General features: G+C 45.9%; 1 protein-coding gene across 2 annotated transcripts; it reads left to right on the top strand.

The window, feature by feature from the left end:
* Positions 1-29: 29 nt before the first annotated feature.
* LOC106564887 (axin-2) lies at positions 30-18433 on the top strand. 2 transcript variants are annotated; one of them, XM_014131376.2, is made up of 10 exons: positions 30-311; positions 1931-2861; positions 5566-5706; positions 8727-8829; positions 10677-10817; positions 11603-12018; positions 12329-12757; positions 12991-13086; positions 13723-13890; positions 16652-18433. In XM_014131376.2, exons 2-10 carry the CDS (start codon positions 2038-2040, stop codon positions 16776-16778), a joined length of 2445 nt encoding a protein of 814 aa, XP_013986851.1. In that variant the 5' UTR covers positions 30-311; positions 1931-2037; the 3' UTR covers positions 16779-18433. The 2 variants fall into 2 exon arrangements, with proteins under 2 accessions (XP_013986851.1, XP_013986850.1); XM_014131375.2 differs by lacking the exon at positions 30-311 and adding an exon at positions 348-985.
* The last annotated feature ends 9202 nt before the right edge of the window (positions 18434-27635 follow it).

Below are 27635 nucleotides of genomic sequence, written 5' to 3'. Positions count from 1 at the left end.
ATCTTCCGGGACCAGGCCGGCGGTTCTTTACTTTGATGTCCACTGTTAAACCCTCAGCCTGTTCGTTTTGAAATAGCCTAGAGGAGATCTGCAGCTTGCTATGACTACTTGAAACAGTACCTGGGGAAGGGGAAACGAGCTTTCTTCTCAGAGTTACATTTTATATTCCTCTTCTTTCTCAGATAAACATCAGAGCGGAGTAGACTAATACCATCTTTCTGATAGTGTTATTGTAATACTTTTTGGGTTGTTACTTTTTTTCTGCGTGAACCGTTTCTGATCATACGGGAAAGGACTCGTGTGCATCGATGGTAAGTTGCAAGAATGCAGTTCTGCAACCTTAACCAAGGCCCCCTCTCTTGGTCGCTTTGATGTGTTGCTGCAAAGCTTTGAAGTTGAGAAATGTATGCTACACTTGTTGTTTGTGGGCGAGAAAATACCGTAAAATGGATAAGTAAGGCAACTCAGTGATCGGGGATCAATGTTTTCGTGATTGTGAAGGCTGTAGAAGAGACTAATATTGGTTGATGTAGTTTACCATAGTCGGAAAGAAGGGGAAAAGTTTGTAATTTTTTTTAAATAAATAAAAAACATTTTCCAGTTCTTTCCGACTATGGTAAGAAAGGGAAAAGTTATTTATTTAGTTATTTATTATAGTTTACCATAGTCGGAAAGAAGGGGAAAAGTGGGATGCATTCGGCAAGGTCCCCCTCTCCCGCCTCCTCGAAATGTCGACACCCCCTCTGATCTACATAGAAGCAGTGCCTGCGTACTTTGGGGTCAGTTGTTGAATGGGACAGGGTACATTAGACTATCCCTATTGCGTCAAGCACACATGTGGCTAAGTAACTCTAGTCCACTGTCGGATTACCATCACTTCCATCGGACTTTTTGTTGGATATATACCACTGAAGAGGACGAGCATAAACAAATGGGAATAGCTTTTTCTTCACTTTCTGCTGGATTCGGGTTTCATTTTACAATGGTATGTGATGTAGCCTATACACTTCGCGAGCTGTTTTCTTTTCACGTTGTTATTTATGAGTAGTTGGGACACATCGATTGTTTATGCAAATCTTGTAAACAGACTAAGTGCTAGTAGAAATGATATAATGTACGTTGTTTTGATTGCGCAAAATAGTTTAGTGGCGCGTGGGCTTATGGCACATTTGGCACAATAATGACAGTTTTACTTGTGACATTATTGAAGATGACGTAAAGTGCTTCTTAAAAAAACGAATAAGAATATATCTTGTCTAGTCGCCTAGTAATATTGTATTTTGCAGGGTAATCATATCGCGTTGCTCAGACACGTTGACTAGTGTTCGCTGCCATAATTGTGTTGTAGCCTACATGTGAGCTGAAATTTAGTTGGCTAACTGCAAATGATTTAAGGAATTATAGGCTACTGTTGATCGTGATCATTGTACGGGTCTCTTATCCTCACCATTATAGGAACCTTAGTCCATTGTGGCGCATAGGATGTGTTTTCACTGTCTTGGATGGCTGGCTGTGTGATGTGCAACACTGGATGGATGAGGACAAGTGGTTCGTGGAACGCAAACCTTATGCATAATGCAGATAACAGTATCGGAAGCACATTTAGACTGATAATTCATTTGAAATGAAAGCTGTTTCAGGTGATCGCTTTGATATGCGTAAAATATATTTTAGGTGCGTACTTGGTGAGGAATGTTGGCGATGTGAAACGATTGTTCTTGTCAACGGTCGTTTGATGTGACAAATCGATGCAGACTGTAAATATAGGTTGCTAAACCCCCATTTAGATTATAAATAGATTGATGAGACTAAACCTTTCATTTTTCTTTCTCTGTAAACGGGCGGGGATCTGAAAGGGACTGTTTACTTCATGTCTCTCTTTGAAGTTAGCTGGATCTGGCTTTGATTAGATCAATACTTTCTGTTTCAGAGTGAAAAGGAGCCGAGAAACTCCCCCGCGGATTTAAGAGAGTGAGGAGGAATACAGTGGAGCTCATAGCAGGCACAACGGCACACACGGCAACCGGAGCTGGAGCCATGAGCAGAGCGCTTACGGACCATATCAGCAGTAGCTTCCGAGAAGATGCTCCCCGTCCCCCGGTGCCGGGGGAGGAGGGAGAGGCGTCATGCCATACTCCCTGCAAACATGCCAAAATGAGAGCCCAAAACAAGGCTAAAGCTGTCACCGTCGCGTCTCCCGGCTCCACACCGAGGAGGAACGAGGATGGACTCGGGGAACCGGAGGGTAGCGCGTCGCCGGATTCACCCCTCGCCCGGTGGACCAAGTCGTTGCATTTTCTCCTGGGTGACCAAGACGGTGCTCACCTGTTCAGGACCTTTCTGGAGCGGGAGAAATGCGTGGACACTTTGGACTTTTGGTTCGCCTGCAACGGTTTTAGGCAAATGGACCTCAGTGATACCAAAACGCTACGAGTTGCCAAAGCTATTTTCAAGCGGTACATTGAAAACAACAGCATTGTTGCCAAGCAGTTGAAACCTGCCACTAAAACCTACATAAGGGATAGTATTAAGAAGCAACAAATAGACTCTGCGATGTTTGACCAAGCACAAACGGAAATTCAGTCAACCATGGAGGAGAATGCGTACCAGATGTTTTTAACTTCTGACATATACCTTGAATATGTGCACACGGGGTGCGAAAACACGGTGTATGCCAACCACAGCGGTCTCGGGAGCCTCAAATTGATGTGCGGATTTCTGCCACCTCTCATTGAGGAAGAGGAGTGGAGTTGTGACTTGAAGGCGAAAACGTTAGCCTCTGTGGTTGGACTATCTGCCAATGCGCTACGGGCCACTGCTTCCATTCGGACTGCGGCGGAAGTGCTGGAGAATGGGTACAGGTAAGAGAATGTCTTCATTGAATTGATTATGTTTACAGTCTATCGAGTCATTTAAGTGTTTGTTTTTTATTATGACTGTTTATCAATATGCTTATGTTGAATAGAGATCCTAAGGTTACTTAAGCGTATAGTATTAGTAAATTAATGAGTTCTTGGGCATGTTGTCTGATTAGATAATAGCATATCATTTGCATATAATCCAGTTATTAACATGTAAAGAGCAAATATGCATTTGAACTAGTTATTTGCCCAGCCATGTCAATACAACGTTTTTCACCCTCAAATTCCATTGAGATAAAAGCTGCTTGATGGACCGAAAAAATCTGAAAGTGGAAAAATGTCTGTTTGTCCCCTCTGCCCTGCAGTTAGTTAGGGGGTGCAACACATCAATGGATCTGGTATTTCCTGTAAAGTAAATGGTGTATTGCAGTCAGCCCTTTGTTGGCTTGCTCAAGTTTCCTGTGCTTTGAAATTGCTCCTCCAGTAGAGGCATGAATTCAGACACCAATCCTGCCTGGCTGGCTGTTGCAGCTAGTACATTGAAACTAGTGATGCCATTGTGAAGTTATGCAATATTTCAAAAATGTTCAGCCTATTATTAAGTAGTCCTATTATTACAGACTACAATGTAACACACGCACACAGAGAGATAGTGAGTGAGTAATGCCCAGAAGAGATATTGGCCTCTTGGTCCGAGATCAAAGATAGTGTTTCTGGAAAGCATTTTTGGGTTTGTTTCTTAAGATCTCGTCCCACATATTGTCCAACCGGCTGCAAACTCTTCAAGTCAGGAACATTGTGAAAGTGTGGATTTTATGCACGAGGTTGCATCAAAGAGAGCCATTCCAAAGTTTTTCACCGAACTGTTCCACTAGTATGTCCATACAATAAAAACAACATCTGGACACAATTATCACAGAGTGGTTAGAGAGTGTCTTGTTCCTTTCGGTGTCCATAGGAAAAGAGGGATGTGAAAAAGGGGCAGTTTTCAAGGAAACACATTTTTCCTTTTAAACAAAATAGTAATGCTGGGAAGAAATGTTTGTTGAGGAGAAAAGTGTATGATAGTTTAATGACAAGTTTTAATTACTAGTGTTTTCTCTAATTCATATTCAACTTTCATGCTAGAATAGTGTGCCAGATAATTTTACCATAGTTTTGCAGTGGGTTATGGGTTGACTGTCAGGAGTGTTAGTTCCTATGGCATGATATTTCTACATGCCATAGCTAGCTAGCGGGCTGGGGGGACAGTGTTGCTGTGGCAGACAGGATGTTCAGAAGGGGCCATGTTGAGTTGGGAACTGAAGGGGGACTCAGGGGGTTATTGACATGAGGGCATCTCCTCAGCTTCCTGGTGTGATCTGCACATTCTTGTGTTTCACTGAAGGAAAGGGATAGCCTCCACCCCTCTCCTCTATTCCCCACCCTTCCCCTCTCATCTCTTCTTTCCCCTGCCCCGCACCAACTGTTTAGGTCAACACATTTCCATCTGAAACATGTGGAACTAATTTCGCAACTGCACTCAGATTCCTTCAGAAATGTAGCCACTCCTCCGGAAAAATAACGCGAAAAAACATAGCCGGCGCAGTTCGGCGTCAAACCCCCATTCTCCCTTTCGCTTGTGATGTTTTTCCCTCGTCCTTTCTACCCACTGCTTTTATCTCGTCTTTTAGAGAAATCCCTCTGACAGAGCCTAAGCATGTGCTTTGGAGGGAGACAGGAACAGGGGAATAATGAAAGAAAGAAAAAGAGAGGGGGGGGGCGAGAGCCCAGCTGCGCTAAATACCTGACTCTTTGCGTGAACCTCCAAAGGTCAGGTTTGAGCTGGGGCCTACGGCTTTAGTCATCCTCCCGGCAGTAGGCATTCTCATAAAGAAAGAGGCCCTCCTTTCCCCTTCCCACACTCTCTCTGTTTTGCGCTCTCCCCCCCCCCCCAAGCTCAAGGTCTCCCCTCCTTCCTCCCTGTCCACCTCCTTCACTAGTGGAACAGGAATGCAACACAGCAGGAGAGAGTAGAAGTAGAGAGGGGGAGAGAGAGAGAGAGAGAGACTTTAGAAGGATGGGAGGGGGGCTTGGTTGTAGGAGGAGGAGGGGAGTATACAGAGGGGCCTGGATTTAAGGAGAGAAGACATGAGAGAGAGCAGAGCGAGAGGGAGGGAGGAAGGGGAGGGGGAAAAAAACACTTCAAGAAAAGAGTACACTGCTTCAGAGTGGAAATGTGCGGGAGTAGGGGCATTGCCCAAACAAAAGGGTAGAGAGATAGCAGGAGAGCGAGGGGAAGTGGCTCTGTTGTCCATTCACATACAGCTGAGCTGCTCACTTCCCTCACCCCCTCCCCACCTCCCTGCCTGCATGATGGGGAGTGGACATGAAAGGGAGAGAGAAAATACATGGAAAAACAGCTCCTCAGAGAGTGTTGTCACATTCCTGAGGCCCCAAAGTCTTGCGAAAGTGACTAATTATTAAAATCTGTAGGAACTCGGACTCGAAACGCTTCAAATCAAACTTTTACTCCAAAGCAAAGACTCTTACTAAAATATGTACACAAGTTAACACACAAACTCCATTTACATAGCTAATACAGGTTCACCAATAGAAGTCTCTGCATGGCATTGACGTTTTTACTTGGGTTTCAGTAATGAAACGGTGAAATATGTAGTGTAAAATGGACTTTATCAAGGTCTGTTGCTGTTGTGTTTGGCAGGTCACACAGACGCGGAGACCCGGCCAGTCCCTACTTTGTGAACTCGGGCTATGTGTTTGCCCCCGCCACCAGTGCCAACGACAGCGAGATCTCCAGCGACGCCATGACGGACGACTCCATGTCCATGACCGACAGTAGTGTGTAAGTAGTGTTCTCTCAGCATTCCCCAATTGGTTTCTTACCTTTTGACCTGGGTTAGGGGTCAATTCCATGTCAACTCCATGTCCATTCTGAAAACCATTTCACATTCAAAGCTGACTCCAGGCCTGCCTTTCTGAAGCATGTCTGAACTTCTATATATTCTGAAGCTCAAAAATGACTTTGCTCATTTAGCCATTCAGTGAATACTTTTCATGGATACATATATGTATATACGGGAAAAAATTTGACTAAATATCAAGTTTATCTGGGAAGCTTGTGTTGTGAAATTGAATGGGATGTTTAGGTTTTAATGATCCTTTCAGATTGAGTTCAGGTAATTATATTAATGGATAAAGTGCCTCTAGGCCTGGGGGGGGGGGGTCTGTGAAAGTCATTATGTGGAAAAATCTTTTGATGTCTATTCTGTTACAGGCAGAACTTCTTGATATGGGGGGGTGTTGTGGAGTGTTGCCTCAGTTATCCTCAAAGAAATGAGAAATGTATCCATCCCACCCACCCACCGTTCTGCCACAACAGCCTTGTTTTTTTTACATATTATCTAATCGCTTTTTCCCTTTGAAGGAGTAGAAGGGAAAGAGAGAGGGGGTGGGGAGGGAGAGAGAGAGTGAGGGGAAATAGCCATTTGGACCTTAAGACAAACTCATTGAAACATTTTGGCAGCAAATGAAAGGGAGCTTACTCACATGGTGGCTCGGCTTCCTGCTCTGCTACTGGCCCTCTCTCTCCCTCTCTGCTGCTGCAGCGCCACTGCTGCTGCGATCATGTGTCAGCGAGGCTTTCATGGAGGTTACTCCTTCCTGAACCCCAGGATAGGGTCAGGAGGGACTCCCACTGCCCAGATTAGGGCACCTCCAAAATCAACCCTTTCCCCCACCATCTCCCCCCAACCTTCCTCCCTCACCCCTCCAACCCCAACGGCCCCCCAATTTCCCTCTCCTCCTGCACTCTGAGCCAATAGCAGGGGAACGGTGAGGGTTTGGCGTGCAAGGGAGTGAGAAAATAAAGTGCACGGCGGACGAAAGGCTTAACTGAATCGCTTTCAGCCTATTGTTAGCCGAGGGGAGCTTAGGGGGATAAGAGGGGTGGCTGTCTGCTTTTGAAAATGACTTGCACAACTGAATAGGAGATCCCCATAAAGTAAGGGCCCGTGAAAGAGTGCACGGTCTGTTTTCTTCTTCTTTGCCCATATGCATCGCCACCACAACCATCACAAAGGGCCTCGGCCATCGCATAGGGCTGGCTCGCTGGGGAGGGGAGCTGGGGTTGATTTAAAAATGCAACAGGAGAGAGTGAATGAGAGAGAGCGCGAGAGAGAGAATGGGAAAGGGATAGATTGAGTGGTGTTTTGGAAGGAGTTGGGTTTTTGTTTGGTACGTTGTTTTGTTGTGAATTGTAACTTTTTTTTGTCATGAGTTTCTAGAGTTTTTTTTTTCAAGTGTCTTGAAGGTTCATGGCTTGTAATCCTAGGATAATGGTTAGGGAAGTATCCCGCTCTTCAATGTGCATTGTTGGCAGTGGTATCTAGGCACCATCTGGTAATGCAGAGTAAGTAGGGCCCCGAGGCATACAAACCCAGAGTCATTTGACCAAATTATATATTAAGTGAAAAAAAATAGACCCCACTGGAATTCAGTCCCGTCTTTTTCCTGCAAACGTCTTCATGTTAATTATTAAAACATCTTATGTTACAAAGTGTAGCGCCTCGCAGTGGCCTGCCCTGCACAGAGTTCTTTGAGCCTTTGACAATCTCCTGTCCGCCTGCTCTCTCTCTCTCTCTCTCTACCCCTCACCGATTGTAATAAAAACCACAGCTTCTTCCTCCTCATTGGGGGGAACAATTTGATTAGTGTGTCCTTTTATAGTTTGGTAAAAGGCACACTGCAAATTTGAATCTCATTTCCAGATAAAGAACAAGAGGATGAGGATTTTTGGGGGGGCAGATTTTTTCCCTTCTCACTTTTTGCTTATATCTTATTTATGGATTTACTTGGACGCTAGGGAATGCTGCTGCGCTAACTTCAAACATTACCTTATCTTACAAACCAGCCTTTTGATGTTGCTGAGATCAGAGGCTTGCTGGCGGAACACTTGCCAAATGAAGATGGCAGCGTGTGCATATGTGCATGAGTGTGAGATTTCAAAGAGGCAGCGGAAAAGCTAGCATTTGGGCTAGGTCAGACACTTCTGAGCAACCAAAAAGGCCAAGATAATTGGCCAGGCTTAAATGGCAACGAACTGGAAAAGCACACATTGGAGGGCGAGAAAGAGAAGAATATGTATTTTCTTCCCCCTTGCCACTGCCTAAAGGATGAACTGTCCAGAGACACTTGTTTTTTTCAGCCACATTATGGCAATTTTTCTTTATGTCAAACCTACACGTCTTGCACCGCTTTAAGCAAGATCACTCACCCCTCGAGTAGCAGCATTCTAGGCTCCTCCTCTTAGCCAGCTTTCTCAAGGTAGTCCTTGTTACTGAGGCTGGAATTGAAAGTACCTCACTTGGCTGCCATTTTGAAAAATCAGGCCCTTCCAGTGTTGACAAGGACTGATGGGAACTTATCAGTGGGACACTTTTGAACCCCAGCGTCGGGATGTTTAGCATATCTCCCCCCATTGTCCCGGTGTGTTTTTGTTGCCTTGGCTTCAAGGCCCTTCAAGGGCTCCTCTGGTCTTTGATTTGGGCTGTGATGTGCCCACCTGGGGGGAAAGGGGGGGGGTCAGGGTGGTGCTGGGTTGTTCACTTCAGTGATGATCAGCCTCCCCTCAGGGTTCTGTCCACATCGCTAGGCTAATGTCTTTCACCTCGCTAGTAGATTGGGGGTATTACTTGGTTCTAAGCAAAGAGAAAGGGAGGCAAGAAAATTGAAATGTTTCTTTGGAGATAGATATGTAGGGGTTAGCATGCTAGTTTGCTAACTAACCCCTGGCTCTTCAGGGGACATTGAGTGACCTGTGACTGTGTTATTGACCCTGTTTCCTACCTGTGTCCCTTCTGACAGAGATGGGATCCCTCCGTACAAGCTGGGCACCAAGAAGCAGCTCCAGCGAGAGATGCACCGCAGCGTCAAGATCAACGGCCTGGTCTCGCTACCCCACTTTCCTGTGAGTCCCGCTTCCTGTTTACTTCCTGTTTTTTGATGTCTGCTGTCTTCATACACAGTGTCTTTATATCTTTAAAACTCCACAAACTTTTGTCAATCCCCCTTTACAACCGGTTCGCTTTCGCCCCGTTGGGAACTGTGTTTTCTTCTTTTATGATGTTGTGATAGAACACTATATTCTTTCCCCCCTGCTCATTTTCCTATAAAAAGTCAGGGTAAATGAAAGGGGGAATTTGCATATCACTTATTTTCTCTCCTGCTCAACCGTATACACCCCCTCCCTTCCCCCCGTCCAACAGCTGTCATTTATAGCTGTCATCTATAGACCCCTGTTGCTTTCCTTCCTTGTGTTTCACCTCCAGAACTTAGTCAAGAATGTTATAAATGCATAATGTAAAAAAAAAATTTTTTGATAATGATGACGGTGGTGAGGATGATTATCATTAGAGGTCAGGGGTCACAGAACCAAGCCTTGTGATGCTCCCTAAATCAGCCAGCTTACTACTCAGCCCTGTGCTTTGATCATGGTCGATGAATGAATGGGACCCAGGTTGCCTGGCCTCTTTATTGACAACCTCCAACAGAGCCCCCCCCCACACACACCCACACACTCCCCTTTTGTGACAGTAGCCCCCCTACCCCCAACCCAGCCCCCATATGACTCTCACCACCCCCACTACATGTGGTGTCATGTGCAAGCAGGGACCTCTAAATACTTGGTACTTCATGGCACAGGTCTAGGGCTTGGAGTGGTTAGATTGGGCACACGTGTCAGAAAGCAACTAATGCAAATAGTTTTGTCTTCTTCCCTTCACAATGTGTTTGTGTACTGTCTTGATGCATAGGGAAGGCTTTGTGTGGGTGTGTTGTGTTGTGTAGGGAGGGCTGTAGCCAAGTAGAAGGGGCCCTTGTTGTCTGTTTCTCTGTCTCTCCTCGCTCCCTCCCTTCTCCACTTGCTCTCCTTTTAATGTCTCCCTCCTGATTTGGAGATGGCTCGGGCTCCCAAGATGCACCAGCCCCAGGCAGCGGGGGCTCTGCGCGGCGCTGACGCGCCTTTGCCAGCAGCCCCTCTCGCTCCTTTCTTCTCACTTCCCTTCATCGTCTCTACAAAGAGATGAGAGGAACAACAAAAAAAGAGTAAAATCAAGAAAGCTAGTGCGCCAAATAATAATACAGAAAAGAAGATGAGAGAAGCCGGCACATATAGTTAGAGAAAAATAGGATAATGCGACTACAGTACCTCAGTGGTGCCCTGCGTGCAGTCAGGAAATAAATTACCACTTCCCCCTTAGATCTCCCCGGTATTTGACTCCTCTCCTTCGCTCCCTCCCTCCTACCATTCCACACATCTCTCAATCCTCTTCCTCATTTTTTCCTTCCTCTTTTTGTTTTAATATTGTCCCCCTCCTTTTTCTTTCTCTGACTGTCGATATCTGTCTTTTATTCGGGGAGATTTAAAGCCGCGTGTCCCTCCCACCCCAAGGGTTGGAGTGTTTGATGTTTGACAAGGGCCCCTTTGAAGTGTGCTGACTTCAGAGGCTGCCTCCGCTGATGGCTTGGTCAGAGTACAGAGGGCGCAGGCGGGGGGCCCTCCTCCTCGGAGCCAGGCCAACTGCTACCCCCCCCCCCCCATCCCGCTACCCCGCCGCCTGGCAGGCGGTGCCAAGGACAGCGGGCATGGGGAGGGGGTATCGGGCTAGGGGTTAGCCCAGGGGCAAGGGCATCAAAGGAGGCCTATAGAGTTAGAGGAGAGGGCACTGAAGGAATCAGGGGGCAAACTGGGGACAACTAACTCACACACTCAAACACACACTCAAAAGTGTCCTTTCTCCCATCTCGCCCCTACAGAGGACACACAGGCTGCCTAAGGAGATGATGCCAGTGGAGCCCTCGGCATTCGCCGCCCAGCTCATCTCCAGACTGGAGAAACTGAAGAGGGAGCAGGACACCATGAGCTCCCTGGAGGAGAGGCTACAGCAGATCCAGGAGGTAAGAAAACCCCCCTTCCCAAACTACATTGGTACATCCCACCTCATTTCCCCAACCCACCTGCATTGAGCAATGAGCTTTGGAACGTTCCATTGCGACCTAGTTTAGGTGACCCTCCGGTCCTGAACCCTGTCTTTGCTACCTAGAAAGACAATGTAGCTAGGAGGAGCCATGTGAGAAGTTAAGGTTGTAGCTTGCTAGCTGACTCTTCTTCCTTGATTCAAAGAGACTTTGCGTGCGGTCTTGCTTTAGAAAGAATTTAACTGACTAAGGGTCTGCCGTGCAGTTTAGCGACTTCTTCTCTTAAAGTCTCTTCTTCTGAGGAAGTTTCAAACTTATGTTTCTTGGCACACTTGAAGTTTATTGAAATGGTTAGCGCTTAGCGCTCAACTCTCCAGTGGCGTATTGCTGAGTGTGTGTAGTGCCGGTCTCTTTGTGAGTCTGGGCTTGCTGTGCATTATAGATGAAGAAAGAAGACGCTAGCACACCCAAAGCCTGTTAGCAAGTAGAACCAGGGTGAAAGAAACTGGTAGTCAAATCAAGTTATGCCATAGAATTTACTTCGGCTACTTCACAAGCCAATACAGTACCTGGTGATTGTTGCAGTGTGAAGTTTGCTGCGAATCGTCGAAGTACTGTCGACTGACTGAAGTAGTGTTTTGGTTGGGTTTAGCAAGCTAGCGATGCTTATATGTGTAGTGTTATGAAATTGAGTAGGTTATATTGTCCCTGTACTTCTATATTGCGTCCATGTTTTAAAGCAATATGTCTTTGTGTGTGTGCAGGAGGAGGAGAGGGACGAGAGCGACCCCTCCACCACCGTCCCGCTCAACCACCCCCTGCTTCCTCCCTCGTCCGGCGCCGACGAGGACGCTCAGGCTATCCTAGATGACCACCTATCCCGGGTGCTCAAGACGCCCGGATGCCAGTCGCCCGGCGTGATCCGCCACTCGCCCCGCTCGTGCTCTCCCGACCGGCCCTCCGCCGCTGTGGTCCCCTTCCTGGGGCCCTCGTATCCGGGGGCCACCAAGGGCCCATTGGCTGGGAGCAGGCAGTCGACCAAGCACATCCACCACCACTACATCCACCACCACACCGCCACCGGCCCCAAGAGTAAGGAGCAGATCGAGGCCGAGGCGGCGCAGCGCATCCAGTGCCTCTGTCCCCCAGGGGGTGCCGACTACTCCGACTTCACCGCCGGGTCAGTTCACATACAATATCACCTGTACTGGGGTTCGTTCACAATTCACATCAAGTACACTACATTTACCTTAGAGTTGTGCTGGGGTCAGTTCACATACACTTCACATACAACTAAATTTACCTTAGGGCTGTACTTGGGTCAGTGATTTAAACTGTGCACTTATCTTATGGATATGACCGTTCTACTTGAGTTTCATTTAGACTGATGTGACGAGCTGTATCATTCCTATCACTAGTCCTTGTTGTAGATGTAGCCTCTCCTCATGGAATAGTCCCATGTAAACCCTCTCCTTTCTGTCTTCCTCCAGCCGCTGCAGCAGTTTGTCCAAGCGACCGGGGAAGCCGTGCGAAGGCATACGCCTTAGCCAGGCCAACGGCAGCGACGGGGTCACGTCCCCGCCCCACCTGCCCCTGGACTCCACGGACCGCTCGCAGAACGTCTGGCAGTGGATCCTGGAGAGCGAGAGGCAGGGCAAGAACAAACCTCACGGTAGTACTCAGGGCCTGAAGAAGAGCCACCTCCCGGACCCCTCCACGCCCAAGACGCTTCCCGTCCGAACGCACTCTTCCTGGGGAGGCGTGTGCGGCACAGGGGGTCACCTCCGTGGAGGTCACCATCCGGCCCACCCCTTCATCCAGGACCCGGCCATGCCCCCCCTGCCCCCACCCAACACTCTGGCCCAGTTAGAAGAAGCCTGCAGGAGGCTAGAGGAGGTCTCCAAGCCCCCCAAACAGAGGTAGGCACACATACACACACTCGTATATCTTTGTCCTAGCTTGCAATGTATAGTCATTTACAATGAGCCAAATGACTCTATCCAAATTAAGTTAGGGATTATCTGAAAATGTTTGACTTCAGGCGACTGTTGAAGCCTACACCTGTTTTCCAGTGTTTCCTCCACCTGTGTCGTGAATACTGATGCCATCAATCTCATTCTATTGTATCTTTGTCTTTCTATGTGACTGACAGGCATTCAACGACCAGCCTTCAAAGAGACAGGAGTCACCCTGTGCCTTTCCCCAGTGGAAACCCACCTCTGTCCAGCCCCGCACTTCAAACAGACGAGTGTGTTCATCTTCCTCTCTCTCCCTTTGTTCTCGCTGCCTCTCTTTCTCTCTCTGATTTCCCCTCGATAGGGATAGTGTGAGTCAGCATGTCTCTCCCTTTTTGAAGTCCTCTTTTAATCATTTAAGATTAAACATGATGGGTGTAGTCTGACTCAGTCCTCACACACACACACACACACACACACAACCCCTGGTTGTTATTTTGGCCCTCTCTTCGCTACCTTGGCCCTGTGTGTGTGTTGGTGTGTGTGTGTGTGTAGGGCAGCTTGGTTGTGTTTGATGTTAGGGCCGTAGCCACCTGACTGCCAGGGTCTTTTTGAGATTTAATTGGCTGACCTTCAGCGGGCCAGCTGTCTAAGGATAGCAGGCGCCCGCGTCTGAAGTATAGGACCTCGAAAAGGCCCCTGGAAGTGAACGAGGAAGTGTGTGTGTGGGATGAAACCCACATATACACACCTGTAATCGGGTCAGGTTCACCTTAGCTGAGCTAATCCTTACACACTGGCCGTGTTAAGTGTTTGTCGCTCTGGATGAGAATTTCTGCTAAATGAGTCAAATGTAAATGTTTAGTTTTAGCTATGGGATCAGGTTATGCTTTATTTATCTAAAGTGTTGCTCGTCTCTCTATTTCCAGGTGGAAAGAGCCAAAGAAGTCGATCAGCGGCGTGAGTGTGTCTGGCTGTGACCTGGTGGTCACCTACTTCTTCTGTGGTGAGGAGATCCCCTACCGCAGCATGATGAAGACACACAGTCTCACCCTGGGACACTTCAAGGAGCAGCTTAGCAAAAAAGGCAATTACAGGTAAACACCTAGACGAGCACACACACAACACACCTTTAATATACAACTATAGATAAACACACCCCTTTCAAACACACATTTCATGCACAACACACTCTCTTGCTGAAGAGCAAGACACACTTTTTTCCCACGACTTGTGTGTATTTATCCATGTACATGTGTGTTTGTGTATGAACTAAATGTGTGTGAAAAGCTGGAGCTCTCAGCTTTGTATGTGGAGTAGTGAGAAGGAAGAGTAGAACTCAGGCTGAGCACGAGGAGGGATGGGTCGATCCACTGTACAGAGAGGAAAGGGGGGGGATTTACTGGAGTGATATTTGGTTCACATCTGCTATTGATTTCCATAGTAAGGCAGTCTTAATAAGGATGGCTTTGAAGTCCAGGCCTTTTATTTTGTGCACAAAGACTCAACACGCCACTGCGTGGCCCCCAAAATCCTCCTCCTCCCAAGGATTACATCAGGCAGAATCACGGGCACTTTTTTCCTTCTTAGATTCAGTTATATGTTGATTTCACTTTTTTTTTTAAAGGGTTGCACGAGTTGTCAAAATGACTGGTGTTTTGTTTAGTAGTCGTTGAAAGTGGCTATGACTTCATTATGTTAAGAATTAGAGAGGGACTGAATCATTTCACATTCAAGGAACCTACACCTAAAGGGGACTCTACAGTAAAGTACAGTATTTTATGACCGTCATATGTATAGGTTGTAGCACACCGAAGAGACAAAGTATTCCGAGACATCCGTATCTCGATTCTAAACCCTCATCCACATCTGCTTGTTAGTCCGAGCTAAACCCACCCCCACTATACTGTAACTCTTCCGGGAAAGAACAGGCGATTCTTGAAGCCGATGGCTCTAATGGTTCAGAATGTGTGGAGTTGGTTCATTTCAACATGGCAGGAGAACAGTACTCGGCCACGCTGCCAGACGATATCGGTGCCAGATGTTTCACAGAGAGAAATCTTTTGCCATATATAACATGATCCAATGGAAATACTCCTTTTCTCTCCCTCCCCGTTCTCCATCTTTACTTTTCTCTCCCTCTCTTTCTCCCCCATTCTCTCTCTTTGAGAAGAAGCGTAGGGTTGTGATTTAAATGTCAAGAGACACAAGCATCTATTTAGATTTGATTTATGCCGCGAAGATGCACTTGGCTAAGGCCTGACCTTTTATTAGTTTGTGTTAGTATCAGTAGTTTCAGTGTTCACGCTTCCAGAAAGGTTTGAGGCCCTTCACTACAACCTTCAACCGTGTTGAAAATGCATCATGCCAAAAACCCATAGCAACACCCAACCATCCACACCCCAGAAATCCCAGTCGGGAGTTTTTATGACACACAAACCTTGATCAGAGCAGCTGTACAACACTTCCTCAACCCTCCCTCACCATTTCCTCCGCCGTTTGCCAACCCTCTCCGCTCGCGCTTAAGTACGATTTTTAAAAACACAATGAAGAACTGGAGTGGGGGGAAAAAACATATATATTTTTTTTACACGCTACACGTGTTGTTTGTATGACTTGTAGGTCGGCGTCGCTCATAAAAACGTTTCGGAATTCCTGGGCCCAGGCATACATGGGTAAAATGATGCATTTTCCATTACAAAGCTTATCATTAAATCTCCCCCGCTGGTCATCACTGCCTTTAAAGCTAGGGGAGAAGAAATCATTCAACTCTAGGCAGTAGACTTCATAGACTGAGCTGAGTCAACCCTTGGATCTTTGAGGAAGGGGGGGGTGAGGGGGTGTTGGTGAGGTGACTCCTTGACCTCCAGGAGACTGTCTGGATTGGTGTCCTCCTCCTCGCGGGGTATCGGCCTTCGGGCCCGGCCTGCGTCCAATCTATCACACCCACGGAGGGGGTCTGGGAGAGAGGCCTGCTCCTCTTCTCTCTCTCCCTCTGTTCTCTGCTGGTGATCGGAAAGCTGCCCAGAGTTTCTGTCTGTCTGTGTTTCATTGCCTCTCTCTCTGTCTCTGTCTTTCTCTCTGTGTGTGTCTCTCTGTGTCTTTCTCTCTTTGTCTTTCTCTCTGTGTGTGTCTCCATAGTTGTCTCTAGCAGTGTGTTAGTAGGTGTGTGTGGGGCATGCGGTGGCAGGCAGACTCTCAGGCACCTGAAATGTCAGCCCTAGTGAAAGGAAGGCCCTTCATTTGACAGTGGGGCACAATTAAAAGGCCAGGCTAGACAAGGGGAGCTCAGTGCTAGGAGAGGGGGGGGGGCTTAAGACAGGAGAGGGAGGGGGGGGCCTTAAGACAGGTCCTAATTAGCCCTTCAACTTTAATGAGACCTTCCAGGACAGATGGCCATTGTACAAATGCCTAGCAGTCAAGTTCCTTTAGCTCCCTCTCTCTCTCTTTTTAGTCTCTGCTGCTGCTGCTGCTAATTCCTTGAAATGATCACTGACAGAGTTCAAACCAAACCTGGCAACCCAAACTATTTGGAGTGGTTGGGGTTGCCAGGTTTGGCAGAGTTCTGTTTGTCAGTGGTGTTGGTGGTGCGTAATGTAGGCAAGATTTGTTCTTTGAAGTAAGAAGGATGGCGCTGAACTGTGTGACCTAAGGCAGTTTGGTTACGGGTTTGAGTCATTATGTGTGTGGAGTTGGTTGTGTAGGTGCCGAGAAACTGTTTTCATGGTACAAAATACAATTCTTAGCACTCACTCGTCCATGGTGTTAAGTTAAAGAGGAAGATACCATGCTAGTTTTGTTTTGTATTCTCGAAACATCTTTTCTGACAATGCCCCTCTCTCTCTCATTTCTATCCAGGTACTACTTCAAGAAGGCCAGCGACGAGTTTGAGTGCGGGGCCGTGTTCGAGGAGGTATGGGAGGACGGCGCCCTTCTGCCCATGTACGAGGGCAAGGTCCTGGGTAAGGTGGAGAGGATGGACTGATGCCACCCTTACCCACCCTACCTTACCCATCAACCAAATACCCAACCTCCAGGGCAGACTGTCGCGAGGAACCGGAGTGATCGACTTGATTAGGGGAAAACGCTCCAGACTTTCTTTTCTACTATTAAGCTAAATAAGAGTTAATATATCCAGCACGAGGAGTGTGATTGAAGGAACACGAGCCAATGAAGTATGCCGAACCCAGAAGAGGCCCCGCCCCCCCGACTTTCTAAACCAATCAGCCTTAGAAACACAAGGGAATGACACTACAGAGAGAGAGAGAGAGAGAGAGAGACGGCGACTGGAAGCCTCTAGGCTCCCTGAATTTAACCACTGAAGATGCAGATGACTGTTTGTCCATTACGAGAGACTAACGTTGCGATTTAAATAATGGTAACGTTGTGAGAACGTTGCTCCCTGATCACCCGCAGTGGACTGGCTACAGCACCAGAAGCCCTGTGAGTGCCGCCACCTGCTCTTATAACATTGTGCTAACGTTGTGCAAACGTTGTTACAAAATGAAACTTCTATACGTGTGCATATACATACATGCAAATATGTGTATATATACATGTATTATATTATATTGATGCGTTTTTATCATGAGTTGAAAGTTTTCAGTATTTATTTAAAAAAAATGTCCTCTCCCTCCCTCACCTTCAACTTGTCTACCCCCCCCCCCATGTCCAGTTGATGGACAAGCTGCTTCGAGTATTGGGAGAATACTGTGGTGATTTATTATATTTTTTTTTTACCTTGTAAAGTCAAAGGTCATGACACTAGCCTAGTGCCCCCCCCCTTTACCCCTGTCCAACCTCACTATACCAGGGGTCTGCTGAGACTGAACCTTCCACTGTCGTAGTAAACCAACCAACAACCCAGTCTTAATATATGCTGCTGCTGATATGTGTTCTCTTCCGTTTCTAAGCCAGAGTAAGAGTAGTTGGTTTTCTCTCACTCCAGCACAGAACTCTATCCTTTTTAGTTGTTGTGCCTTTGTTTGTGGACCAGGCACCACACAGGGAAAGACGAGAAAGAAACATGAATTAGGATTAGGTGAACAGAGAGGACCTGGAGAAATAAAGTGTTTACAGCGAGCACACCAAAATAACCTTGTCGCGCTTCTATTGAAATACCCACCTCTCCTGGCGGTGGCTTAATATCATCACGTTTCAAAATGGCTTCCGATCCATATTTATTAGCAAAGAAAAAAAAACGTTTAAGAAATGTTGCTCCAATAGCTTTTTGAATGTTGTGAAAATAACATCATAAACGACAGAGCTCCTGTATACATTTGTAATTATGCATTTTTTGAAGTATGGATAAAAGGACACAAACACTATGGGTAGTGTTTTTATGAGTACAGCTCCTGTGCCTACATGGATGCCATACCATGTACTACCCTGATTCAGGGTGTTAATAATTATTCCCTTGGTTTTCAGAAGGGTCTTATGTTGAAAATATTGTTTTATGCATTTAATAATATCCTGTAATCATGTTATTTGTTTTTACGCCATGGCTTTTTTTTTTTTCTATCTAAACTGTAAATTATACATTATATACAGAGTTTCATTTAAAGATTTACCTGGACCTATAATTATTGTAATTATTAAGAGATGTAGCCTTTATTAAAGCTTTATATTTTTCAAATGAAAGCTTTTGTCTGCTCATTTCTGTTGTTCAATTGCAAACGAGAACGGGAATGCTTGATTATGTGATAATGCATATGACATTAACAACAAAACTCTCCTCTTTGGAGAAACATTCAAGACACAAGATTACATTTCTACCTTTTTCTTCAGATCACTCCAATTGAACATTTAATTCAAGTTAGGACTCTATAGTTCTATACAGGATTGGAATCCGTATGATCGAGAAAGTTAGTACAAGACAGCTGCAGAATGATGACTGTAAGCTGAAGGGGCTCAATACTAAAGTGTGCATCGCGTACTAGTGGCCCATGGGGTAGACAGATGTAGCCCTGTGTCCCAAATGGTGGCCAATTCCTTATATAGTGCACTACTTTTGACCAGAGTCCATAGATTCTACATAGGGAATAGGGTGCCATTTCAACAGTAGCCTGGCATACAAGCTGTTTTTTCTACGTTTCAGTGAAATGTACAAACTGCAGTTTGGATGCCAGGCTAAGACAGATGTCAGGGTAGAAATAAACTGTGTGTGAGTCCTAAATGGTATCCTATTCCCTATATAGTGCACTACTTTTGACCAAAGCCTATGGGGCTCTGGTCAAAAATAGTGCACTATATAGAGAGCAGGGTGCCATTTTGGACAGATCCTGTGTTCAATCCCTTAGTCCCCTCCAGTTACAAGGCAACAGTTGCCTTTTGTGAGATCCCCATGGACTCTTCTCCTTTATTTTCTAATTCTCTGCATTAGAGGAGAGGAATGGCAGATCGCCATGGCAGCTGACACCTCACAGGGAGAAACCCCAGGGGAACCCTACCCACTGGGCACAGACTTCAGTTCAACGTCTAGTTTTGATTTACATTTGGTTGAGTTGTCAACTAATGTGAATTCATTGTGAAATCAACAAAAAATGTGATTAAAAGTTGGGTGAAAAAAATATGACTTTTAGCAAATCCAATTAATTTTCACAGATTTTTGGGGTTAAAATTGCGTGGGAAAAAAATGTAATTTAACCTGTTTTTGCCCAATGGGTAGCTATCCCTTTTGTACTGTGGTCTTTAGCCCTCTTCACAGACCTGGGTCATGTTCAATAGGGCGCAACCTCTTGCAACGATGAACACAAATCTGTGCTCTCATTGGACAAGATCAGGTCGTGCCTACCAGTTGAAAAAAAAAATGTCCTGCTTCCTTAACAGGACCCAGGTACACTGCAGTCTCCACTGTGGCCTAATGGGAGACATTAGTGATCCAAATGGGGCCATTGGGCTAATTGGTAGCCTAGAGAGCAGAACTGGGAGAACTGCTTTCCCTCCTGCAGTCAACACAAACATTTAATGAAGTACCCCAGATCCCAACGAGACGGCTCAGCCATATTTGCATCAATTATCTGGCTTTTATTTGCAGGAAATGATTAAATACCCTACAGAATGAATTCAGTCACCACAGTCCTGCTACATTAGCGAATCAGAAAGACGTTGTCCAAGCCAAGGCGCACTGACTCAATTGAGCTGAATTTGAAATCACTTAAAATAGCCTTACTGACATGAAAATCTATTTTTCATTTCCTCGAGCAAATGTGCCTGGTAACACACATTAATGAGTGAGTTTCTATTCTATCATTTTCTACAGATCTGGTCTTTTTCTTGAATCCGTCTTTAACTGTATAGACACGCAGGCACAGGTTGCATTAAATTGGCACCCTATTCCCTATATAGTGCACTACTTCTGACCAGAGCTCTATGGGTCCTGGTAAAAATTTGTGCACTATAAAGGAAATAGGGTGCCATTTAGGATTCACAACAGACTCTACAGGAAAAACTGTCTATGGTTCTGTTGAACTGCAAGTTTAAAGGGGGCAGATGGACCCTTCACCCCGCGCCCTTGTGCCCTCTCCTCCACCCCTGCCCCCTCCCCTGCTCCTAGCTCTAAATTTATAGCCTCTCTGGGCTCTAGCTTTGAAGGGAAACCGAAATTGCTGGCATTTTTCCCCACAAAGGTGTTGATAGATAGACAATGACTGTTGCATTCCCCTCTCCCCACAACAGGCCCCAGACCTTCCCCCATCTCCCATCTCATCTCACTGGTGAAGTTTAGAGTCCTTGGACAACTCCATACAGATGCTTTGTAGTCCAAAGGTTTTCATTTATTAATAGTGGCGGAGAACTTCCATTGACTTTCATGTTGAGACTCTTTGAAAAGTTTCCTCATAATTTGTGTTCTTTCACCTTCATAAGACGAGAGAAATGAATGAGACTTGGTTTTTACATTGATTCTGTTGGCAGCGTTCGCTTTCCTCCCTCTCTCTCGCTCTCTCCCTTTCTATCTCTCTCTCTCCCTCGCTCTATCTAAACAGTGTGCTAACTGTGCCATTCATTTCCCCTTGTGTTGTGGTAATTGGCATTTAGCATGGTTGAGGCTATTGTAAACATGCCTGTGTGAGACTGTTAAAAGCGGCACCACTCGCTCCACGGGCTACGCTAGCTCGGGAGGCAGGCGAGGGGGTACTATTGTACTGGTGAGCCTTTGGGCTTTTTAAATCGCCTTCTCATACCGCACTTACTCCGTTTACATATTTAATTGCCAGGTAAAATAATTTGTCGGCAATCCGTTTAATATTTTGATTGTACAGTAACCATAAAGAGTGAAAGAAGGGAGCGAGGGAGGGAGGGATAAAGAGAGAGAAAGAGGGAGCAGCAGGCAGCAAGAGGAGAGAGAAGGGTCTGCTGCCAGAATACACATCAAAGGCCTGCCTTGATGTTGATGTTGAATAGGCATTAATGGTTTTCTGAAGGCAAGCGATTGCATGGAAAAAAAGAACGAGAGAAAGAAAAAAATTAAACCCCCCTTCTCTGACAATCCCGCCAGCAATCTGAGTAGATGCATGAACATTGGAACCCTGTGCCAGAGAGAGAGAAAGAAGGAGAGAGAAAATAAATGGGTTGGGATGTTGAATGTACATTCTCATTTACAGCAACGACCTGGGGAAGAGTTACAGGGGAGAGGAGATTGGGGAAATGAGCCAATCGGAAGCTGGCGGTCATGGCTGCATGAGATGACAGGTTGGTAATATAACCAGGACAATGGGGTTAACAACTCTAGTCTTGCAATACCTCCACTGGGATCTTTAATAACCACAGAGTCAGGACCTCTTGCACTCTTATCCAAAAGATGGCACCCTTTGCAGGGCAGTGTCCACAATCACTGCCCTAGGGCATCGGTCTCCATTGACCAATTTCAGCAGCATCTGGTCTCCTATACTAACCAAGCCCAACCTTGCTTAGCTTCAGACGGAAGCCATCATAGAGATGCAGAGTTGTGTAGCTACTGACAGAATAGATGTAATAGTTCCACAACAATGTTTATTTCAAGAAAACGTTAACGCTATGGGTTGTGAGACCTACTTGAAAATGCATTTCCCATGCTATTTTTATAGTCAAGATCAGATCACATTGTTGTGAACAATAGCAACCGCCCGTGGTTATTTTAGGAGTTCTTCGCTGTGGGAATATTTTGGCTCCATTTATATAGGTAACATTTACTGTATAAACATGCCAAGGACCTCAAAGAGCGCCAGGTTGACATCATATTGAGAAAATATGTTGCCCATCAAACTTCATTAGGTCAAAGTGTGTGTGTGTGTATGTGTGCTTGTGAGTGTGTGCTTTGTATTTACATGTGCATATGTGTGTGTGTCATAGTCCAGACTAGGTTATATTGTGCTCATGGTCAGCAGAGCTGGTAGACAGCTTTAGAGATCTCCGTGTCTTCACCTGCCATAGTGCCCTTGGTCTCAACCTAAATGCAGTCTTGTGTTTCATTATATTTGTGCTGGGGCTTAGCGTTTGCGTATGAACGGTCCAGGCTGGGGGTTTTAACAGGAGCTTACGTCTGAAATGGAACCAAAACACCCTTTATCCTCCAGGGGCGAGCACAGAGATGTTCCCTCGCTCTCTCTGGTTCTCTCTCTATCTTGTCTTTTCTTTCTCTCTCGCACGCTTATTTTCTCTCCTGTTTCTTTTCTTTCTCTCCCTCTCCTATTCCCCTCTCTCTCTCTCTCTTTGCATCTTTCTCTCTCACTTGTCTATTCTCTCTCTTTTTCTCCTTCTCATTCACTCCCCCATTCTCTTTTTCTCTTTCATGATATGGATATGCCACTATGAAGGGGGAGTGTTTTGGGGGTCTAGGTTCAACATGATATTGTCTGTGGTGTGTTCTTTTGAGTATCCATAACAGCACTCCTCTTCCTAAACTTTAGGAACGAATGTAGTCGACACTAAGTAAGACACAGCAAACACATCCATATGAGACAGGATATACTGTACAGGGTGGATCTGCCCAGTCCTATTCTATATAGACCAAAATAGAGAGCGATAAATAACACTTTCGGCTTTGTAGATTAAAGAATTGTGGGAGTGCCATGAAGGTGAGCAGAAAGATAGGCTCCATTCGGATCGCTAAACAAGTCCCCCATGGAGAATTGATAGCATTTAGAGTAACACTGATCACCGGTTTATGGTTAGGTGGTCTCTCCAAACCACACAATGTGACATTGCATTTCAATGTCCTCGGCCGCAATATCTTTAAAAACACAAAGTAATATCATGCTCCTCTGATTTGCTCTCTTTATCTTAGGGTGCATCAATCTTCTCCCTCCTCCTTCTCTCTCTCTTATTTTACCCCTGTCAGTTCTGAAACACGGATGGATGGATGGATGGATATAGACATTGTCTATTTCCACTAACTACCTCTGTGGAGGATCCCTCCCTAACCCCCATAGAAGCCTGTGTTCCTTGGGCAAGAGACATGAGCCTTAGGCCCAAAACCACTGTCAACAAGGGGGAGCAATTTGGCTGGCAGGGTTCGTATTCACAAAGGGGTGAACCACAGCCGTATTTAGCAACGCGGTAGCTCCGTTCGGCTAAACACTACCGGTCGGTGTGTGTCTCTCAGATCTGGGGAGGCAAACGGAGATGGGACGGGACTCAGCGGTCAACGCAGACTGCCGCTTAGGACTCCATTGTTTGGAAGACCGGAGTGCCAAACTTCAGAATGTCCCAAATGATCCGATAACACTAACTTGATGGCACGCAACGAACCCCCAGCATTCCAGAGCGAGCCATCGGAATGCGCTTGTCACCAGAACGGCTTCGCCTGTGGCCTCAATTGATTGGTGTGTGTATTTTAAAACCTACCAACTGCCCGTCTTTTCTCAGACAATCACAGATATTGAGAACCACGTTGCCGAGAATACGACGATCGAATCGCTGTGGTTTTTCCCTTGAATGTGGGAATACGATGTTCTGAGCTTTGCCGGCGTTGTCCATGCATTGGTATGTTAAGGTGTAAAGATATCGGAACCTGGTGTCATGTAAACACCTTGGCCCTACATCACATTGTGGTCAGGCTGGTACGCCATGGGGATTTGGAGTCAAAGCCATAGGCTTAAAAAGCAAACATACAGTACTTTGTCATGAAGTTACATAAAACCAATAGATTCAGATGAGACCAATAAACACAAGTCAAATCTGGATCAGACCCGAAACCAGCATGTACTGTGGTCCTTGAAGATCAGTTGTGAACCCCTGGACTAGATCAATAGTAGATTATATAACAAACCTTGATTGAGTAAGGTGAGGAGCCACACTTTTACTGATTGATAAACGAAGCACAAAGAAACAACATACTCTACACGTTGACGCCCCAATACTACTAGTAACATGGGAAATGGGGATCTCTTTGAAGACCTGTGACCTTACGTTGACATCGTACCATAGCAGACGGATCGGGCGTGGCTGCTGAGGAGAAGAACACGGCGAACACCCCGGTTCCTTTTAGAATCAACCAGGGACTTTCTATGTACGTATGAGCCTTAATCTATGGAGACTTGGAGTTGTGCTGCAGTACTGTGGCTCACACATACGTAACTCTGGGCCCACAGTCCATTCCCCAGACGTCTGTGGGAGCTGTGGTGCGGCCACTCTGGGTTTGGAGGCCTCCCAGGCACCACAGGGATAAAACAAACCCCTGTCATGTGAGCTGCTCATGTGACCCGTCGGCGCTTCGGAACTTGCCCTGCAGCTAAGGCAGCACGGCCTTCTTCAGCCAATCGTGTGGGTTAATCCTGTGGTATAGGAAGATGCATGTTCGTCGGTCAGAGACAGAAAAGGGTACAAAACCAGACGAAGACAGTGTATTCTTTTCTAGATCATTTTTTCAGGCCTTCTAGTTCTAGTAGAAGTTTTCATTGGATGTGCTTCATCTTCAAGATATAATTTCTACACGTACAGCAACAGAGCAAAGTGACGGCAACCAACATCAGTTAAACTCGAAAGGACATGAATCCCTAGTGATTTTTATTGATTCTCACCATCTAGAAATGCTTTGAGTCAAATGAGGCCTGGTGTTTATACATGGCTAAATGAATCGTCTCAAACCACCTGGGTTGTGTATGTGTGAGTCCTCAGCATCTGACTGGTTCCCATCATAGGCACTCTTCTCTCCGCTGAAAGACTACGGGCTTTGCTGCCATTGTTTACCCACAGTGCCCAACACCTGTTAGAGATTGAGCCGTACACAACCCAGCTGCAAGCCATTTCAGCTAACACCCAAGAAGATAACTATCTCCAAAGCACTAACAATTGGGCTAATGAAGAAGTGATCCAGCTTCTAAAAAGTCCAGAGCATTTTTCAACAATGGGAAAGCTATGGGACTTGGTAGGGGCACACAGTGAACAGATGGATCCACCACACTGTGATTTGGCAGGTTGGAAGGGTGGTAAAGGAGGGTCCCCAAAGACAATGGGGAGAGGGAGGTACAGACACGAAAAAGGGGCCTCTGAGGAAATCTATCCATCTCCATGCTGTGGGGAAACTGACCACCGAAGAACAGTAGAACACAGTCATTCTGAATAGACGACTGAAGCGGCATTGTCTTCCCTGTTTGTGTTTGTTCGTCCCACACAGCACTCGCTGACGGGCGCCGTGTGCCCCCCTGGCGCAACATAGCCGGGCATTGTGAGGAAACTGGAGTCACAGAGCCCACAGCTCCCTGTCCTTTACTCTCCTGCCTCTCTGTCGCCAGTCCTTCTTTGCACACATGCAATTAAGTCTGTTTCCCAATGCTGTGATTTCCCCACGTTCTTTGTTCTTTAGTTTTTGTTGTTTTCCTTAATCCGAGCCCTATTTTATTTTTTTATACTCTCGCTCTTGCGGGTTTGTTGCTTGGGTGGAAGGACAACACTGGGGGTGGGAACGAAAAAGTACATTTTGCAGGCTTTATGACGTACCACATGTGTTTCTGGGTCTTTGTATTTACATGTTTCTCATGGAAAATAGGTGGATGGTGGAGAATGAGGGAAGGAGGTAGTGGATAAAGGGGGGGTGGAGAAGAAATACAGGCATATGGTTCTTGTTTGGTGGGTTAGGACAGAGCTGGTCTGTTTGCTCTCTGCGATGAGCAGAGGAATACATTCTCATAATTATCTTCAAATATGGTTTCTCCCGTTCAGAGATTAGGCTTTTTCCTTTAAATAAGGGATGAAAACACATAAACAGATCCGTTGTTTTAGGAGCTGTGAGAAGTCTCCTAAAAGTCTGAATTTGGCTCTTTAGGTCGAAGGAGGCAGCAGATTCTTCCGTTATTTGAACTAAAAGTTTTAGTAGCTGAAGAGGTACATACATTTTTTGGCTCATGAATCATGAGAATTCTCCAACTCAGAGGTGGGCAGTCTCCTGCTGTAACTGATTCACCCTGGATGCCTTGGGGTACCGCAACACTTGGCACTGAGTTGGCTATTATCAAGTGTTCATGAGAACCAGCACCAGGTATTATGCTCCCCTCTTCCCCCACATTTCTAAGATAGGCCGGTCCAGAGCCATAAAGTTCTGGGCCCATCCAAATGTCCTGTAGGGGTGAACATTTAATTCCCTTTCGCACACCTCTGGCTTGTAATTCTCTCTGAAAGCTTATGCCTTCATGTGGAAAAAATGGGGGAAGCAATCGTGTTTAAGAACCTCTAAGTTATGTCACACTACAGGAAGTAAAGGTCATATCAATTAAGTAGATCACATTGATAGATGGCTCAAACATACATACTGTAATACAGACAAATGAAGAGCATGAATACATTTGTAAATTAATTCACAAATGCATATATCAATGTGTATGTAAAAATAAATTGATGAGGATGGATAGAAAGATAGATTGTCCGAAAGAGAAGTAAACCCACTTGTCAGTTTAGCGTTGTTAAATGGCATCGGAGGCCTTCCCGGTTTCCTGAAGAGAGGGGAGTCCCCGTGGCTCCTGAAATGGGACACTGGAAAAGCAAACAGATCATTAATTTATACTGTATGTTGCTTTGGTGGTTGTTTGTGTCTCCAATGTCACACTCCCATTTCAAATGTCAAGAGAACTAGGCTACATTTGGGTTGTGTCGAAATCCCCACTCAAAGTGGAAAAAGAAGCCACCGGAACATCATCTAAAAGAGGGCTGTTACTGATGGGAAACCTTTGAAGGTGGCGATGATGAACTCTTTGAGTCATTTCCTGAATTTCTTGAATGTGGACCAACTTGAGAATAGAGGAGTGCGGGTTTTAGTTGGCAAGATGAGATCTCTTCGTCGGGTCTAGATGTGGGGGTGTTTCTTGGAAAAAGAGTAAGAACAGGTACAGTAAGGAGGTGTGAAAATAGGGGAGGGGGAGCTCATTTGAGATGAGGAGGGACGCGAGCCAAAAAAGTGAAGGGGAAAGATAATCATTGTGGCTTTCTGCTGGGTTGGAGGCTGATGTAAACAAACCCAGAGCTTATGCAAGCTTTTGATCTCGTGAACCGTGAAATCTTCCCAGCAAAACCTGGAAAATTAGGCCTTGCTGTGGGGAGGGGGGGAGGGGCACCGGGGCAAAGGCTCATGGGGAAAAATATATTTAGCCCGAGATGGAGAGTTTCCTTAAGCTATTAATTGAGCTTTTTTTTCTCAACATAATTTTCTGCTACATAGTGCTTTACCCTGTTTTTCCTTAAGTGTTTAAGTCCAAGGTATTCCAACTGAGTTGGTTTTTAGATTAGAATTTATTATTCCCTGATGAAAAAATTGCGGACTTGTAGTCGAGCCCCTTGTAGTTTAATTGTCTTTATTCAATGTCAAGTCCTTATTGCTAAAAGACCATTAGGCTAGGGCATATTGAGAATAACGAGCCAGATGCCAATAACT

This window comes from Salmo salar, chromosome ssa12 (assembly GCF_905237065.1).
Source record: "Salmo salar chromosome ssa12, Ssal_v3.1, whole genome shotgun sequence".
Taxonomy (NCBI): domain Eukaryota; kingdom Metazoa; phylum Chordata; class Actinopteri; order Salmoniformes; family Salmonidae; genus Salmo; species Salmo salar.
This window is presented reverse-complemented; position numbering and strand designations above follow the sequence as displayed.

Coding starts and splice junctions, on each gene's coding strand:
- LOC106564887 (XM_014131376.2), top strand. CDS start 2,038: ATGAGCAGAGCGCTTACGGACCATATCAGCAGTAGCTTCCGAGAAGAT. Junction 8,830..10,676: donor TCTCGCTACCCCACTTTCCT/GTGAGTCCCGCT, acceptor TCGCCCCTACAG/AGGACACACAGGCTGCCTAA. Junction 13,087..13,722: donor CCCGCACTTCAAACAGACGA/GTGTGTTCATCT, acceptor CTCTATTTCCAG/GTGGAAAGAGCCAAAGAAGT.